General features: G+C 37.2%; 2 protein-coding genes across 2 annotated transcripts; one reads left to right on the top strand and one right to left on the bottom strand.

The window, feature by feature from the left end:
* Positions 1–1062: 1062 nt before the first annotated feature.
* LOC134740438 (succinate--hydroxymethylglutarate CoA-transferase-like) lies at positions 1063–9645 on the bottom strand. The gene is given in 6 exon segments (XM_063672872.1): positions 1063–2286; positions 2769–2908; positions 3572–3714; positions 5702–6478; positions 7907–8084; positions 9244–9645. Coding segments are annotated over 6 exon segments (1662 nt in total). The 5' UTR covers positions 9557–9645; the 3' UTR covers positions 1063–2175.
* A 552-nt stretch (positions 9646–10197) lies between these two features.
* On the top strand, positions 10198–11832 carry LOC134741123 (ragulator complex protein LAMTOR5). Its single transcript, XM_063673892.1, has 2 exons — positions 10198–10534; positions 10792–11832. Coding segments are annotated over exons 1-2 (273 nt in total). The 5' UTR covers positions 10198–10262; the 3' UTR covers positions 10793–11832.
* The last annotated feature ends 4336 nt before the right edge of the window (positions 11833–16168 follow it).

The raw sequence follows: 16168 nt of genomic DNA on the forward strand, positions 1-16168 counted from the left end.
TTTGGACAACCAGATATGTCCTTGGGACAACTACGTTGTCCCTGAATTGAAAATCACTTATTGTTATTTTTTTCGTTTTAACATCCAGAATTATTCATATTGTTTTAAAAATACAATAGCACAATACAAAACCAAGTAGCAGGAGGAATTTTGTTACATTACTATTACTATATAGCGTTTTAATTAAAAAGTTCCGATCCTGTGAAGTCACAGTTGTCCTGGGGACATGATAAGGGGAAATATTGTGAAATTCAGGGCGATATTGGCATATTTATAGATAAAACATGAAACTATATTGTTTAATCAATGTATGTAAAATAACTGTTTTCACAATAATTGATGTCTGGTTTGTTAAAAAAATTTTTTAAATAGTTGTCCAGGGGACAGCAGATTTAGGCTGGTGAACTTTTTTTAGTAAAATTCACTAAATTCGCAAAAAAAGTGCTCTGCTCTATACATAATTATAAATTATAGAAAATTATCTTTTAAACAAAATAATGAAATATGGAATATAAGAAAAAAAAAAATAAGTCCATAAATTCATCATGTGGATATTTAAAAGTTGATTCACCCAAATATCACCTATTCCTGTTGTTTCTTTTTTACCAGTTTTATTTTACTTGCCTATAGGGAACCTGCGCGTTGGGAGGGTATGCCATTTTGTTGTCTGAATTGGAAACAGAAACATGTACAGTCGAAGGCAATAATATCGATCCGGACAAATGGCTCAAAAATATGTGAACGCGACTTTATTGTCTAAGGTGTAAGAGCGTACACATATTTTTGAAACTTTGGGTATGTATATATATTCATGCCCTTGACTGTACATTGCCAAAGCAAATGTAGCCATCGTTCTCGTACGTTTTCTTGTGCAGTAGGCATAGTGGCAGAAGCCATCTTGTGGGCTACATCGGAAGCATAAACTTCACATTTACGCCTCGCGCCAAAAATCTGACGGCTTCTGTGCTGCCCCCTATAGTTCATGCACGCTCCCTATTAAGCTGATAAATATGTTAGTATGCCCGCCTTGACCCTATTTTAAATAAAACCAAAATGGTACTCACATTTATTTATTACCAAGTAACTTAAATACAATGGAATATTAAGTAAACATCTCGCTCAGATAAACTTAAATGTACCCTTAAACAAAATTCTTAAACACCTATCGAGGAGTGACATTGAAAAGTAGACTTTCTTTTTATAGACTTAAAGTTAAGTATTTGTTTTTAACAATTGGAAGTTGACAAGCGAAAATGGTCTTTAAGGCACTAATCTACATTTGTAGGTAACAGAAAAGGTGTTCATTTGTATTTGTGTGAAATAAAATTATGGCGATATTTAGACGTTAGAACGTAACAATATGATTGGAGTTGTAAGTAAGTATGTATTTATCAAAGATAGATATAACCGTAATAGATGGATACAGTCTAAGGAAAAAACGTGCATCGAAAATCACGAAAATTTTATTCTCGATCAGATCGTATCGTTGACGGTTATGTTTGTTATTTATAATTTTAACGCACATCAGTGAAAGAACATGGATCAAAATCATATAATAATAATTAATGCAAATAAAAAAATCATTTATCCATATTTAAATACATTTTAACGTATTTTTATAAATCCTAATTTTTAGTTTTAAAGTATGTCGATAGATGGCAGTGAATTTACAGTAGTTACAAAATTTACTATGATAGTACCGCACTATCTTATAATATCCTCTTTGAAGTAAGTATGTATTTATATATGAAGATAGTATTCTGTTTATATGCGGACAGATTTTAAACAAATTGTACTTAATTAAAGTTTTATTTCGTAAACAATAACAGTTTTGAATGAGTCGCGATTAGTTTCACTAGACTTATAATAACAATACAAAAGGTATTCACGGTCCACATCCCGATCAATATAAATTCATTTCGTAAACACCTACTTAATTAGATTTTGTTCGATTTTTAAAAAGTTGAAACGGTTTTGTAAACCCATTCCGAATTAAACGAATTAAGGCCTTAACTTAATTTTGAAATGCATCCTTATGCAGAGACATATTATCAGTAACGTAACAGGAGATGCATTGATACAGGAAAGCTTGCGTAGATTTTACAAATCTCATGTCAGCTCCTTTAAATCTCGTATACGGTATAATACTTATACACGTAGTAAATTAGTGTTGATTTACTCGGGTTTGTCCTTGTTCCCGGGCGGCGCGGGGGAAGGGGCGGGCTCCGCGGGCGCGGGGGAGGGCTGCAGCGTGATGGCGGCCGTTGCCTCTGAGGCCGCCCCATCCTGTGAACAACGTATAACATTTTATTTTATAACCTATTTTGTATCCCACTGTGCTGGGCAAAGAACTCCCTTTCTTCCGTCACTATCATTCTAATATGCAAGAGCGTTAAGGAGGCAGATAATATTATAGATTTACTATTTTCGCGGTAGGCCTTCGGATTCGAGGCGGTATCTTCAGATGTCGCGACTAACGTATGTTATGAGACTTATGAGTATGGTTAAAAGCGCCCAAGCTTTTTAAGACAGGTATTTCGAGAATTTGAGACAAGTGTGGCCGTGACCGACATAGGTATGTACCTACATTGATGCTAAGACGCATAGATACTTAGAAACATCGATACATAAAGGTAAAATAAAGGTTTGCGCGACACAAACCTCATCCATTGTGAGAGTAGGTACTGCTCCCCGGCTCTTTCTCCACGTGTCCGAAGCAGTGCTCGCACTAGTCACTGTCTCCCTCGCACAGTATATACAATACAAACCTGCTCGTCCGTCGTGACTGTGCTACTGCCTGCTTGTTTTTGTCGTTTCTCCACGTGTCCGAAGCAGTGCTCGCACTCGTCGTCACTGTCTTCCGAGTCTGACTCGCCAAACGACTTCGGCTTCTCGTAGATGCAGCAACCTGTAAAACATTGGAATTGTTACATCATGATTTGGATGAAGAGCTTTAAAGGTGCGTCTAGAAATAACGAATGCGCCCTTATTAAAAAATGGCTTTCGCAATAGTCCATTCGAGGCGCGTTGCCCGAATATGATGCATTAATTTTAAGAGAAACAAGACAAAAGTATTAAAGCATATTTCTTTTTGGATTAAAGTGCTTAATTATTTAATTAAAAGTGCTAAACGAGCAGTCAACCTTGGCAATAGAGGCATGTTCAGATATTTGAGAGCACCTCGGCCGCTCCGATATATCTGATGGTGACTGTACCTACCTAACATGAAAAAAACCAACTCTAAATAAGCACTATTTTTGGTTATTTTGGAATAGGGGATAATACTGCAATGTTCTGCCACCAGAGTGCAGCACTAGCCTTTTTAGTAAACGATAGAGTAACTTATACATACTGTACAGTTTTTGACAAGTTAATAAAATATGACATTTATGCATCAAGGCGGTTTGTTTACTCTTTATCGCTCGAATATGCAAGAGTGACAGAGATGTTAGATAACGAAATTTCGGATTTCTTGTTTCGCGATAGACCCTCAGATTGTGGTAGTGGCACCACCTGCGCATAGTTTCGCGTTATATTCCCTATTTGTCGCAATTCGGTAACAAACACTTACACTTGGACTTCTTCTTGTTCATATGTTCATTGTCGACGGTGTCGTCCGTCCACACGACCTTCTTCCGGGACTTGCGCGTTCGGAGTGTTATCACCGCCACCGGCTCTGCGGGCTGAGAGTAAAAATTATATTATAGAAAGTTAGTCAAAAAAAAATTGTGACAATTTTATTGCTGACTATACTACTACTACTATCATTAACTTCTCGAGACCTTTAGAATGAGCCTAAAGTCGATGTGTTTGTCTGTCTGTCACCAGGCTAGCTGTATCTCATGAACCGTGATAGCTAGACAGTTGAAATTTTCACAGATGATGTATTTCTGTTGCCGCTATAACAACAAATACTAAAAAGTACGGAACCCTCGGTGGGCGAGTCCGACTCGCATTTGTTTAAGCTCCGTTAACTTCGGGGTATGGTTAAGTTAAGGAAACTGAATGGTATAGTTAATTGTTTTTTTTTTTATCTTTCGTAAAAAGTAATTAATAGCGTTGTTATTCTGGACATTATGTTTAAATCCACCAAACAATTGAAAACTATGACATTTCGAATATCGATCGTCCGAGATAGTAGGTATCAGATAAAGATAAATCATTGATTATCTCCAAAATGAAGGTAATTAGAATACCGGTTTCTTTGAGAAAGTTACTTGATTTAAGCTCAGGAATACACCCTCGAAATTAACGGACTTTAAAAAAGAAATATCATGGTGTCCTTCTGTGGTGGATAACATAGTGATGAGTTCTAAGTAATATTGCTAAAAAATATACATATAAGTATGTAAATGCTCATTCACTGTTTGGGCCACATAACACATAACCTAAACTCTAGTGAGAGGGGCTTGTTACAGATGTACGTGTATATAGTCTAATGACCTTGATGATACTTACAGTAAACACTTCTCTGCCATAGGTAAGAAAAAACATCTTAGAAGACATCAATGTTAATTTTATATCAAAGCAAGAAGTCTGCTCACGAAACAACAAAGTGAAATGCTAACAAATTAATGACAAATTGTTGATACCTACTGAAACTTGTATGATTTTACCTCGACTTTTCAGTTTCACTCAATATAGCAATGGCGTCAATAATGAGAAAACTAAGGAGATTTAAATAAAAATCACTGAACTGCTCAACACTATAATTATATTATAACTAGAATAAATTGATTTCAAACAAAGTCAAGGTACATTGTTTTCTTATCGATTAACCTTTTCGACGCCGTGTCAAACACAAAAGCAGTCATCCAGACGCCACGTCACGGAAGTGTAAAAACTGAAATTGAACTTCATGCATATGCATATAGGTCTATATTGCTCTGTGGTCTGTGACCGATTAATCGGTCTTTGGCGTTGAACCTACGGTGCGTATCGGTCATTGGCGTCCAAAAGGTTAAGAAAGTAAAATGAAAACATTTACCTAAAAATACGATTACATATTATTTTTAAGACAGTGGTAGCTTCCATTATTATGGAAGCTACCACCCGCTATTGGGCTATTGCCCGGAATCAACAAAACCTGCGTTACCGGCTAACCGCCTTATGTCTATGTCCTTAAGGTTACAATTTAAATGATTTCAATATACGTTATCAAGACTACAAGTCTAAGTCTAAGGTCTAATTCTTATTTACTTGGGTTGTTTTCTACGTTTCGAGATAGTTGATACTTGTACCGCGCCCGCTATACAAAATTATTGCTAGGGAATTTTGAACCTAGCTGTATTTTTAATTGGGTGGAATTTCATTTGTTTGAAAATTTTATATGTCAAACGAATTGCTACTTTGTTTGTTTTTATGAAAGTTGATATTCTATTGAAACGGAGTGTACATCGTAATGTACATTGGGCGGCACGAGGGATACGTTCCTAAAGATACTTTACATCAAGATATTTATTTGGCCGCCAATTTTTAAATACAAGGAAAAGCTAAGGAAATGACTAAAATACATGTTGTAATTGGAAAACGTATTCATTAACAAATCGCTGGCCCAATGTTACATTTTCAAGATAGATGAAATTCGACTTAATGTCACTATTATAAAGTTCAAATTTGAGTTCGATAAAAGTGAAACATTCCCTGTAATATTGGGCCAGCGAAATGTTTACTTTTGTAAATAATACAATCCAATCATCATCTCACAATCTTAGCGTCAAACAACTCATCTATTTTCCCATCATCGTACCCAAGGAATTTCGATAATATTTCCTTAGTATGTTGTCCAAGTGTCGGCGGGGCTGTCCTCGCATAGTTCCCACCTACACTATATACCGTCGGCGGCCCTACTAGCTTCACTGACCCAACTTCAGCATGATGCAGCTCTTTCACCAACCCTATAGCTTTAACATGCTCATCATCGAAAACATCCTTCATCTTATTAACAGGACCATTAGGAAATGAGGCGTTTCTGAACAATTTCGTCCATTCTTTACTAGTTTTAGTTTTGATAACTTCACTTAAAATCTTTATTATTTCATCTCTGTTCTTCACTCTGTCTGAGTTATCTTTAAATCGCTCATCATTAATCAATTCCTCTTTCTTAATGATTCTACAGAAATCTGCAAATTGAGCGTTAGACCCTGTACCGATGACTAGCTCTCCATCTTTAGTTTCAAACGCTTGGTAAGGTACTAAATTAGCATGAGCAGTACCCCAGCGTTGGACCTCGATGCCGCAGTTCAAATAAACGCTAGCTAAATTAATCATGCTTGAAATTTGCGTGGAAAGTAAATTGCAGTCTATTTTCTGTCCTTTCCCAGTTTTTTGTCTGTGATAAAGGGCAGCCATGATGGCGCCGAAGGAGTGTAGGCCGGTGGTTAGGTCGGTGATGGCGACGCCGGGCTTGGCGGGGCGGCCGTTGCGTTCGCCGGTAGCGTTTACTAGGCCGCCCATTGCTGCGGCTACCACGTCGTAACTGAAAGGTTAATAGTTAGCTGCGACTAAAATTTACAAAGGTAAAGCTAGAATCGGACCACACCAACTCTGCATGGCATTTGCAATGACGTAGTGTGGCAATATCAGCATTTATATCAAATTTATATGAAATTATGACGTGTATATTGCCACTCTTACACTTTGTTGTGTTCAATTCGGTGCAAAGTTTGCAAGTTTTACAACAATCGAAAGTGTACACAACTTTCAGTTTCAGACTAGCGTTTTGTACGAGCGTACGCGTACGCGCGTGTAAGCACGTATACTTAGACCTTAGACCAAATGCAGGGTTCGAAAGGATAATTATCAATGATAGGTATCTTGATAATTATCGTGATTTTTATTCCTGATAATTATCGATTTGATAATAAGCTAAAATTTACGAAGATTCTAAGAAGATATTTTAAAATTTACTAAAGAATTTAAAGAAAATAAATATAGCACCATCCATACCTGGGATAATTATCCGATATTAATCGGATATCGGATCCGGATCGGAGTGATCCGATATTTATCGGATAATTATCGCGATAATTTCGAACCCTGACCAAATGTAGGGAAATGTAAGGCGCGTGTAAGCCCGTATTGCCGAAACGGCCGCTAGTCTAATCTAAAATACGCTAGTCTGAAACCGCCCTTAGTATCTTTATGGAAAATGGAAGACATTATTGTACACTTTTGACTTTATAAAGATTATATTAAATCTTGTGTTTCCAGCCCTCCAAAACAACAAATTTGAACTTTTGTACAATCAAAGACTATCATTTTAGCATTATTGAGTCCATTTTCTTTAATTTGTTACAATATAAATTAACTTCTATATCAACAATTTCTAGACAAGTCACATTTCTAGTTAGTTATGAAGCAATATCAATTCAACTAAAGTATTGACTTCCGGTTCGATCGCCATCTTGATAGTAGCCTCGTGATTAATTTCTTTGTTTTTTGCTCATTAATATTGTTTAATGTGTAATATTGATAGCTTTATTATACAGTAATCTAATGTGGTAGTGTGCAGTGAATGGAGAATTAATCTCAAAGCGTGTTTAACCACCATTCTGGAGTCAACGGCCGGTAGTCCACGTGCTTCTCGTAAAATCCAGCTATCGGTTTTACGAGACAACTACAACAACCACCGAACAACGTCGTGCTCTAAGAGCATTTGGTATTTCTACCACTAACCGTGTCTGGCTAGAGCCATAGAGGCCCATAATTTTATTGTTTACCGTACACTGGCTATGGCCGATGGCCGATATGTTTTAATCAAGAAATATTAATTCGATCCCACGTGGATCCCACTTTGACGTTGGCGAAATTATCGACAGTATCGATGGAGCCATACTACCTGAAAAATTGAAATTGAACTAAAGTATTTTTCATTTTTTTTTATTATTTGGGACTTAATTCTTACCCTGGTTTGTTAGCATAAGGCCCCGTGGGCCCGAAGCCAGTGATAGCGCAGTATATCAGCTTGGGGTTGATTTGGCTGAGCCTCTCGTACCCGACCTGCATCTTATCTAACTTTCCCGGCAAGAAGTTTTCCACCATCACATCACACTTCTTGGCTAAGTCATACATCACATTCTTCCCTGAAATTCGATTTAGATTTTAAATACAAAAGTTAATGCGTAAAACTTACATTAAGCCCTGCTTGCCCTTTAAGTTGGTCAAAGACGCCTAGTCTTACTAAGATGGCATATAGTCGAGAAATTGGGATGGGTACTGTTGTGGCAAGGTGGCCTAGGGGTTCATGGCGTTAGCCGCGATAGCTACAGACGCCGGTTTGAATCTGGCCTTCACCACTGGAGGCCTTCGTCACTTTTTCTTTAATATACGACATCTATTGCAGTTTATAACTTACATTAACATTACCTGAATAAAAAGAATTCATCTCAGAAAAGTAAGTAATAAAAACGGACTTATCTAAAAAAGAACAATGTTTATTATGAGAGCAATCATAGATGTTTGATCAACGTTACATAATCTTAGATAACGTTTATCATTCACTTGGGTGTTCAATGTTTATAAGATCTTTCGTTGTTTTTGATAAAATAAGATGTTTATTGAACTTTTTACAAAACCTATTAGAAAGGAAAATAAATTCTTGGGACTTATGTCACAGGGTGGACACGCTATACATCAAAAATCACTTGTGTTTCTATGTGTGAACGGCACGACTGTACACGCGGCATGCGTCATTGTGTAAGTTGCTTAAAAACAGTACTTAGCGGTCGGCAAAAGGTCGTCAATCTGCTTTCGCGGGGCGAGGTAATTTGAATTGGGGCGGGGCGGTGCGTGGCCGTTCTGTATGATAATACTATTACTTATTCTGTGCTTATGTGCCTTGTCTTTTCTTTAACACTTGCATGGTTGTAGCAAGAGTGAAAGACATTAAATAGAACAACCAAACAGCCAAAGGAGCATTCCATGAAATTGTCTACTGTTGTCCCATACAAACGCAAATTTTCTGAAGATTTGCAGGTATAAGAGTTTCCTTTTCTATGACAAATGGTCAAAAATGTGTACAGAAAAATAATCGCCTGCTTTAAATGCCGAAAAAAGTCGCAACACAGGAAATAAAATGCGTCTGTACGGAACAGCCCGTAGCATGCTCCCAAACCTGATGCAAAGTGTGCGTAACTATGATTTACTCAAATAAGTGCAGCAATTTTGTTAACAATATGCAGTAGTATTAGTGGTTAATTTTTTGTTATTGATACAAAACTACTAATACCAGAAACAGCTTACCTTCCTGCGACTTCAAGTCCAAACAAATACTTTTCTTATTCCTGTTCACTGCTAAAAAGTAGAACGAATCCTTGTTGCTATCACCTTTCATGAAAGGAGGCCCCCATTTCCTGCTCTCATCCCCATCCATACTCTCCACTTTTATCACATTCGCCCCCAAATCCCCAAGGGTCATGGTACAGAATGGACCAGCCACGATCCTAGTCAAATCCAACACGCTCACATCGCTTAAAAGCCCCGGTAGCTTCGTCGAATAATCAGCCGTTGATAAGCAAAATTGCTTGCACGGAATGAAAATTCTTTTAAACATCATAATTTTATCTTGTCACGATCAAATGCAAATGAGCACTAAAACTATAATACAGTTTGTTATCTCGTCGGATACATGAGTAAACAATAGTAGACAAAGTACCTCTTGGATCTGAGATGGGACGGTCGCTACCGCCGTGCTCGTGGTCGCCATTTCTTCAGGTCGCAGTCGCTCACCCATCAAAACAATTTGCACGTAAACATGAAACAATTTTCTCACATTATAAGCTGGTCAATATTAAGTTGTTAGCACGTGACTACCGTAAACCGAGATTAGATGACTGAATTTCGGATTTTTATTTTTATTATCTTCAAATTGACAGGTGTGCTCTGAGTCATGGGAGTGACAGTGACGGAAGTTAAAGCAGTTCAGATACCTTTTCTGTGTTAATAAAACTAAAAAAATTGCGGAAATTTTGCAAATTTAAAAATATATTAAATCAAATACAAATAGTATAATCACAATTTCATAATATTTATAAATTATAAAAAAGTATCGTAGTTATGGTACAGTAATTATATTTTGTAAAAATGTAAATCTGAAGGTTCAGATTTGAAGAAATAGTTTCAGAACGTAACGTACACAAAAACGTCAGAGTGACATTTTGTTTCTCGACTGACTCGACTTCTCGTATCGTGTATATGTTTTTGTTCAATTATCACGCATATTTATTGTTTAGTTAAGAGCAAAATTAACAACTAATAAAGCAATGGAGAAGGAATTAGACAGAGTAATCGAAGAGATAATGGCTACGCCGAACGTGAACGGTTGCCTAGTGGCGGACCACCAAGGCCTCTGCTTGGCGTCGAAGGGTGCCGCGCACGTTGACTCGGCGGGCGTTGTCGTGGCGATATCGGAGCAGGCCTGCAAGATACAGCCCAACCTGAAGCCGCCGACCGTATGCCTGGAGACTGACACCAAGCAGTGTCTCATACAGCGGCACGGGACCATAACGGGAGCCATTTTCAAACAAAAAGCTTAGTAAGTCTACTGATCTTATTATTTTGTAAGATTGTTTTGAAAAGAGTTAGCCATGAACATTACCCTTCATGCCACTTATTTCCTGGCTTGAAAAAACAATGACTCCCTACAAAACAGCTGTCTATATATTATTTTTATAATGGGAGACTCACCTGACTATTATTAAGCACGATAGGATATGCTGAACAAGTTTACAGTATCTTTAGACATGGGTGAAATTGGAATTCTAATATCTTGTATATTTATTATTGTTGCAGGTACCTACCTATAGACAAGACCAACTTATGTAAATTGGATTAATACTTTTTTTATAGTCAACAATCAACAACTCAACCAAGGAGCTCCGTAATATGAACAAGTTGACTGTGATTGTGAGAGCATTGCTGAGTTGTCCATGTCTGGATTTTAAAAAGTTTTGTGTCCTGCCTGGGTGTATAGCCAAGATGCCAATCGCCTACGCTCTGTATTGAATGGAACGCCAATGTCTCTGTCGCTTTTATATGGAAGAGTGATAGAGAGAGACTACCATATCTGCCACACATACACATGGTAGTCACACACCACAAAAGTCTGCAACTGATGCTTAAGCTTAGAAAATAAATTAAAATTGAAAAAAACAGCCAGTATACTTTTACACTTTTCATTTATTTTCTAAACTTAATTAGACTACCATATCGTTCACCACTCAGCAAACGATTGGCACCTTAGTTAGGCACCCTAGGTGAATCAAAGATATTATATTATATTTGACAATATAATATTGATATATATATATATTTTGACAAAACCAAAACCAAGTCTAAGGTTTGGTTTTGCTCTAGTTTCGTCCAAAACTGTAGAAACATGATTTTTATTCCGAAACTGGGCTCTACCAAAAATACAGTTTTGGTGCGGCTGAAAAGGTCGGACATTTTGGCAGAGACTAACTTCAGTCAGACAATACTAAAAATTAAAAAAGTAAGAACTGTAATTCTATTTTGTTGGAACACAACTAGCCTTGTAATCCTGTTTTAACGTAGGCCCTAGCAACCTAGTTTCATTTTGTGTATAAATATTAAATTTTTAAAATACTTCCGATACCACATATGTAAAGCCTGACCAGTAATATATGATCATTGTCAAGGGGGCGCTGTTCATTCTCATGTATAGGGTGACAGTTCAGTTTAGTATGAAAAAAATTAGTTCCAGTGAAATTTCGCAACATTGCGCGTGATCATATATTCCTGGTTAGGCTTTAAGTAGCAAAGGGCATGACATAATTGTTATACTTTTGTAAAAATTCCAATAGATTATTTATAAGGTTGAATAAATATATAAGTTTGAATTTAAGAAAATATATAATTTAGCTTAATATTTGTAATATAATCTATTGTAAGTTAATTCAATGTTTCTTTTACCAACAATAGAACCCCTTGCTTACTTGGTTAACCAATTAATACAATATTGGTAAGCAGCCACCTAGCCTATGGCTATACTTCAGCAGTGCCATATGCATATTACCATACTAACCATACTTTCAACCACTGTGGATGATACTACAGTCATCATTGACGGCTAAAATGACCAAATATGATTTCTTCTTTTCTTACTGTTGTTGTCTGTACATGTTCGTACTTGTGTTGTGATCGTCACGAATAAATATCTTTTATCTTTAAATACATCGCAACACATTCTTATTCCTATGGTAACAAAAGTGTGTTGCAATAAGCAATAAGTCTGTAATTAGTTTATGTAGCTTCAGATATGGTTCAGATACAATAGTAAAAAAAATAAAGCGAATTTAAGTTATTCGTACAATACTTGTGTTTGCTCCATTTCGTTTGTTTTATATACTAAAGCTATATAAACTAATTACAGACCTAGATATGCTCATGTCATTGTATGTGCAAAGTTTCATTACAATCCAGCACGTAGTTTTAAAATGAGTACGAAACTCCGTTTGTATGGGAAGGTGAAATTCGGCCGAGCTTGCCGGGGACTCATATTCCTAGATGTTTTAAAACAATTGTAAGACTTTGTATTGCTCTGATGTAAAATTTACATTAAATGTGATTCATTAACGCTGTTTGGCAAAGAGGCGGCGGAAGACGAAATATGATTTATTGCCGCAATATTATTTACGACTACGAGCATTCCGAAAAACTTTCAGATCTGTAATGCTACAGAATTATCCTGAACTACGAAAATAACACTCGGGATTTAGTTTTTTATTATTATTAATTTGACCGGCGACCGTAGCATCCGTAACCTTGATGAGTGATGACAATCGTACGAAAAAATAAACGGTGGCTAAAAAATAAGTGCATTCCCGTTGCCAGGGAGGTTTTGGGATTTTACTGAGCAACTTTTACTATGGGACCAACCACGAAATCGCGACAAAAAACCACATGCGGGTACAACCTAATGCGGCATGTTACTTCTTCAATGCCTATTGGCAAGGTGCGAAGTCAGTGGAGGGAGAATTGGCGCTGATTGTCACAATCTTCTTCTTCTTCTTCTTTTAAAATTATGGCTTCAGCCCAGTGGGACTATTTCGCCAGTATCAAGGTATTAAGAGGTTTAAAAACGACAAAAATTGTACGGTTGTACAAGACAGTGTACGGTGATTTGTTAGCTCTTGTAAATCGATAGCTAGACTTTACAAGAAGCACGTGGACTACCGGCCGTTGACTCCAAGATGGTGGTTAAACGCGCTTCAAAATTAATTCTCCATTCACTGCACACTACCACATTAGTTTACTGTATAATAAGCTATCGATATTACACTTTAAACAATATTAATGAGCAAAAAACAAAGTAATTAATCACGATGCTAACTATCAAGATGGCGCTCGAACCGGGAGACTCGATTGTCACAATCACAAACACACAATCTTAAGGAATGTCTTACATTAGTACTAGCGGCAGCCGTTGAATAGTTATTTAACACAATACTACTAGCAAACCTACTACTACTACTGCCTTGTAGCTAGTGAGGGGAAAAATACTTTTACTCCATAATATTAATTGAAAATGTTTTTACTCTATAAGATTTACCGTAAAAAACCCAACAAAATGAGGGCAGCACCAGTGCACCTAGCGAATAGGATAAAGGTCATTGATTTCTACAGAGGAGCTGTTAAAAGTCGAGTTCTACTGACTTCCCGCCCCTGCCCTATGAAAGTGTAGGTATAGTCGCCATCAGATATATCGGAGCGGCCCAGGCGCTCACAAGTATCTGAGCACACCCCCTGGCCCCTATTGCCAGGGCGCTAGAAAGAAATAAGAAGAAAGAAAATACATTTATTTGACGCCACAACATAGTACATAATAAAGAAAGGCATGCAGAAAAGCCGACTCAGCATAATGCCGCGGCAAACCGTGGCGCTGGTTTTCTGTGGGGCCGTGACTTAATCTAAAAATTATTGGCGACACGTACGCCAACGACACACAAATAAAACACAAACATTATTTATTACGCTAGAGTGCGTGTTCAGATATTATTGAGCACCTCGGCCGCTCCGATATATCGGATGGCAACTGTACATAGCCTGATAGAAATAATATATGCGCTCATACAAGCATTAAACGGCCCACTGATCCTGTCTCCTCTGATCCGCTGCCAAATTACACAATGTTAACACTTTTAGCGAAGTGATCCTTGTTTACTTCTGCGGTCTGAATTAACGTCTGAACAGCTGTTCTTAAAAATACGTTTAACACATGGGGCGAAATCAAAATTGTGATTTTTTTTATTGAGTTTATACACGTTTTATATCAAGGGCAAATGCCACAAATAAGCGGTCAAGTGCGAGTTCGTTTAACTCGCGCACCGACGGTTTCGTACAACTTTAAATTTTCTCAAATAACGTTAACAAATTTTGCCCTCTCTTTATATTGGTCATTTTACTACGTACAGTCAGCAATACTATTCGCTTAGCACCTTTGCATACAAACTGCTATGCAGGGGGGGGGGGTACCTTTTCTCTGCAGCTGACTGTACTAAGTTTCAGAGCAATCTAGCCAGTCGTTTTAAAATGAGAGCGTAACTACGTTTGTATGAAGAACCGAGCTTGCCGGGGACTTAGGGTTCGTAGCGCTATTTCCAAATGGGAATTCATTTCCGTCAATTGTCGTGCGCCAGCGCTGCTCAACCAACTCGTTTTAAGCCAGGATGCCGACGTGTTCGCCGATAGCTGGCACACTTTGATTTGTAAAATACGCTCATTATGTAATGAATTCATTTAAACTTAAATGTACAGATTTACTGTTACATAATATATGATATAAATTTATAAATCTACTGTTTCATTATGAATTGTTAAATACTGTTGTTAGCATTATAAGCGCTTTGGTATTACTGTAAGCTTATAATTGTAATTAAATTAAAAATAATAATAATATGAGAATTAGCATTTTTACAAATGAGAACCAACTATGAGATTTTGGACTAAATATTGCTTCACTAGTCTTGGTATTCCTCTTGGTATTACTGACATACAAACCTAAGAATAACCCGCTCAATAACAAGTTATCTCAACTCATGAGTTTCATTCAGTCCTTCATCAATGTAATCGGTTGGCTGGCAGCCAACTCGGCTATTTCCGATGTTCCAGCAGATCAGCGGATTTCAGTTTAAATTAAACAGATGTACCTACCATTACCAGTATTATGATTAAGTCCATCTACCTACCTATCTTGGTACAAATATTACGCGTTACTCGACCTCTAAGGCAGTGCCAATCAGTGGCGTGGCTAAAAGCTAAATTGAAAAACCTATCTCTCAAACCCCATTAGAGCGTTACTGTCATATATAGTAAATTTTGTAACCCCAGTGAATTCACTGCCATCTAGTAAATTCATCGACACACTTTAAAACTAAAAATGAAGATTTATAAAAATACGATAGAATGTATAAATGATTTTTTTATTTGCATTAATTATTTTTATGATTTTGACCCATGTTCTTTCACTGATATGCGTTAAAATTGTTAAATAACAAACGAAACCGTCAACGCCATCTATACGACTGTAGGCCAAAACTAGTAGCGCCCTCTGAACGAGAATCAAATTTTCTTGATTTTCGAGGCACGTTTTTTCCTTAGACTGTATCCATCTATTACGGAGTTATATCTATCTTTGCTCAAACGAAGCATTAGATAATGGGGTTGGCAACCGTTAAAGGTTTTTATATATGGCGCCAACATAGCTTTTAACTGTCTCTAGTTTTATTCTTTGGGATTCTACTTAAAAAAAACAAGGACTACTCGTAGGATTGACAGGTAAAACCTATGCTGGCGCCATCTGTAAAATACTTCGAGCGGCCTACCCCATTTCTTCTCTTGTTCTTGCAGTTCTATTTCTAGGTGTATGGTAGACCATGTTCAAAGGGCAAAGTAGGCAAAGTAGTTCGTGCTTACCTCTCCTGTCCACTTAGAAATACTAGTAAAGCGAGAGAAATGGTGCTGCCATCTACTCTATGCGACTAGAGAAAATATGTGACGTTTTCTACCAAAAGGTACCACATTGTCGCTTGTTGATAAGGTTGATTTCTAATTAAAGCTATATGGAAATAGCGCCTTACTGACAGGCGACAATAGTACCTACCCTTTTGGTTAAAAATGGCACATATTTATTGGGGGCCAAGACAAGACG

The sequence above is a fragment of the Cydia strobilella genome, chromosome 4 (genome assembly GCF_947568885.1).
Source record: "Cydia strobilella chromosome 4, ilCydStro3.1, whole genome shotgun sequence".
NCBI lineage: Eukaryota > Metazoa > Arthropoda > Insecta > Lepidoptera > Tortricidae > Cydia > Cydia strobilella.

Coding starts and splice junctions, on each gene's coding strand:
- LOC134741123 (XM_063673892.1), top strand. CDS start 10,263: ATGGAGAAGGAATTAGACAGAGTAATCGAAGAGATAATGGCTACGCCG.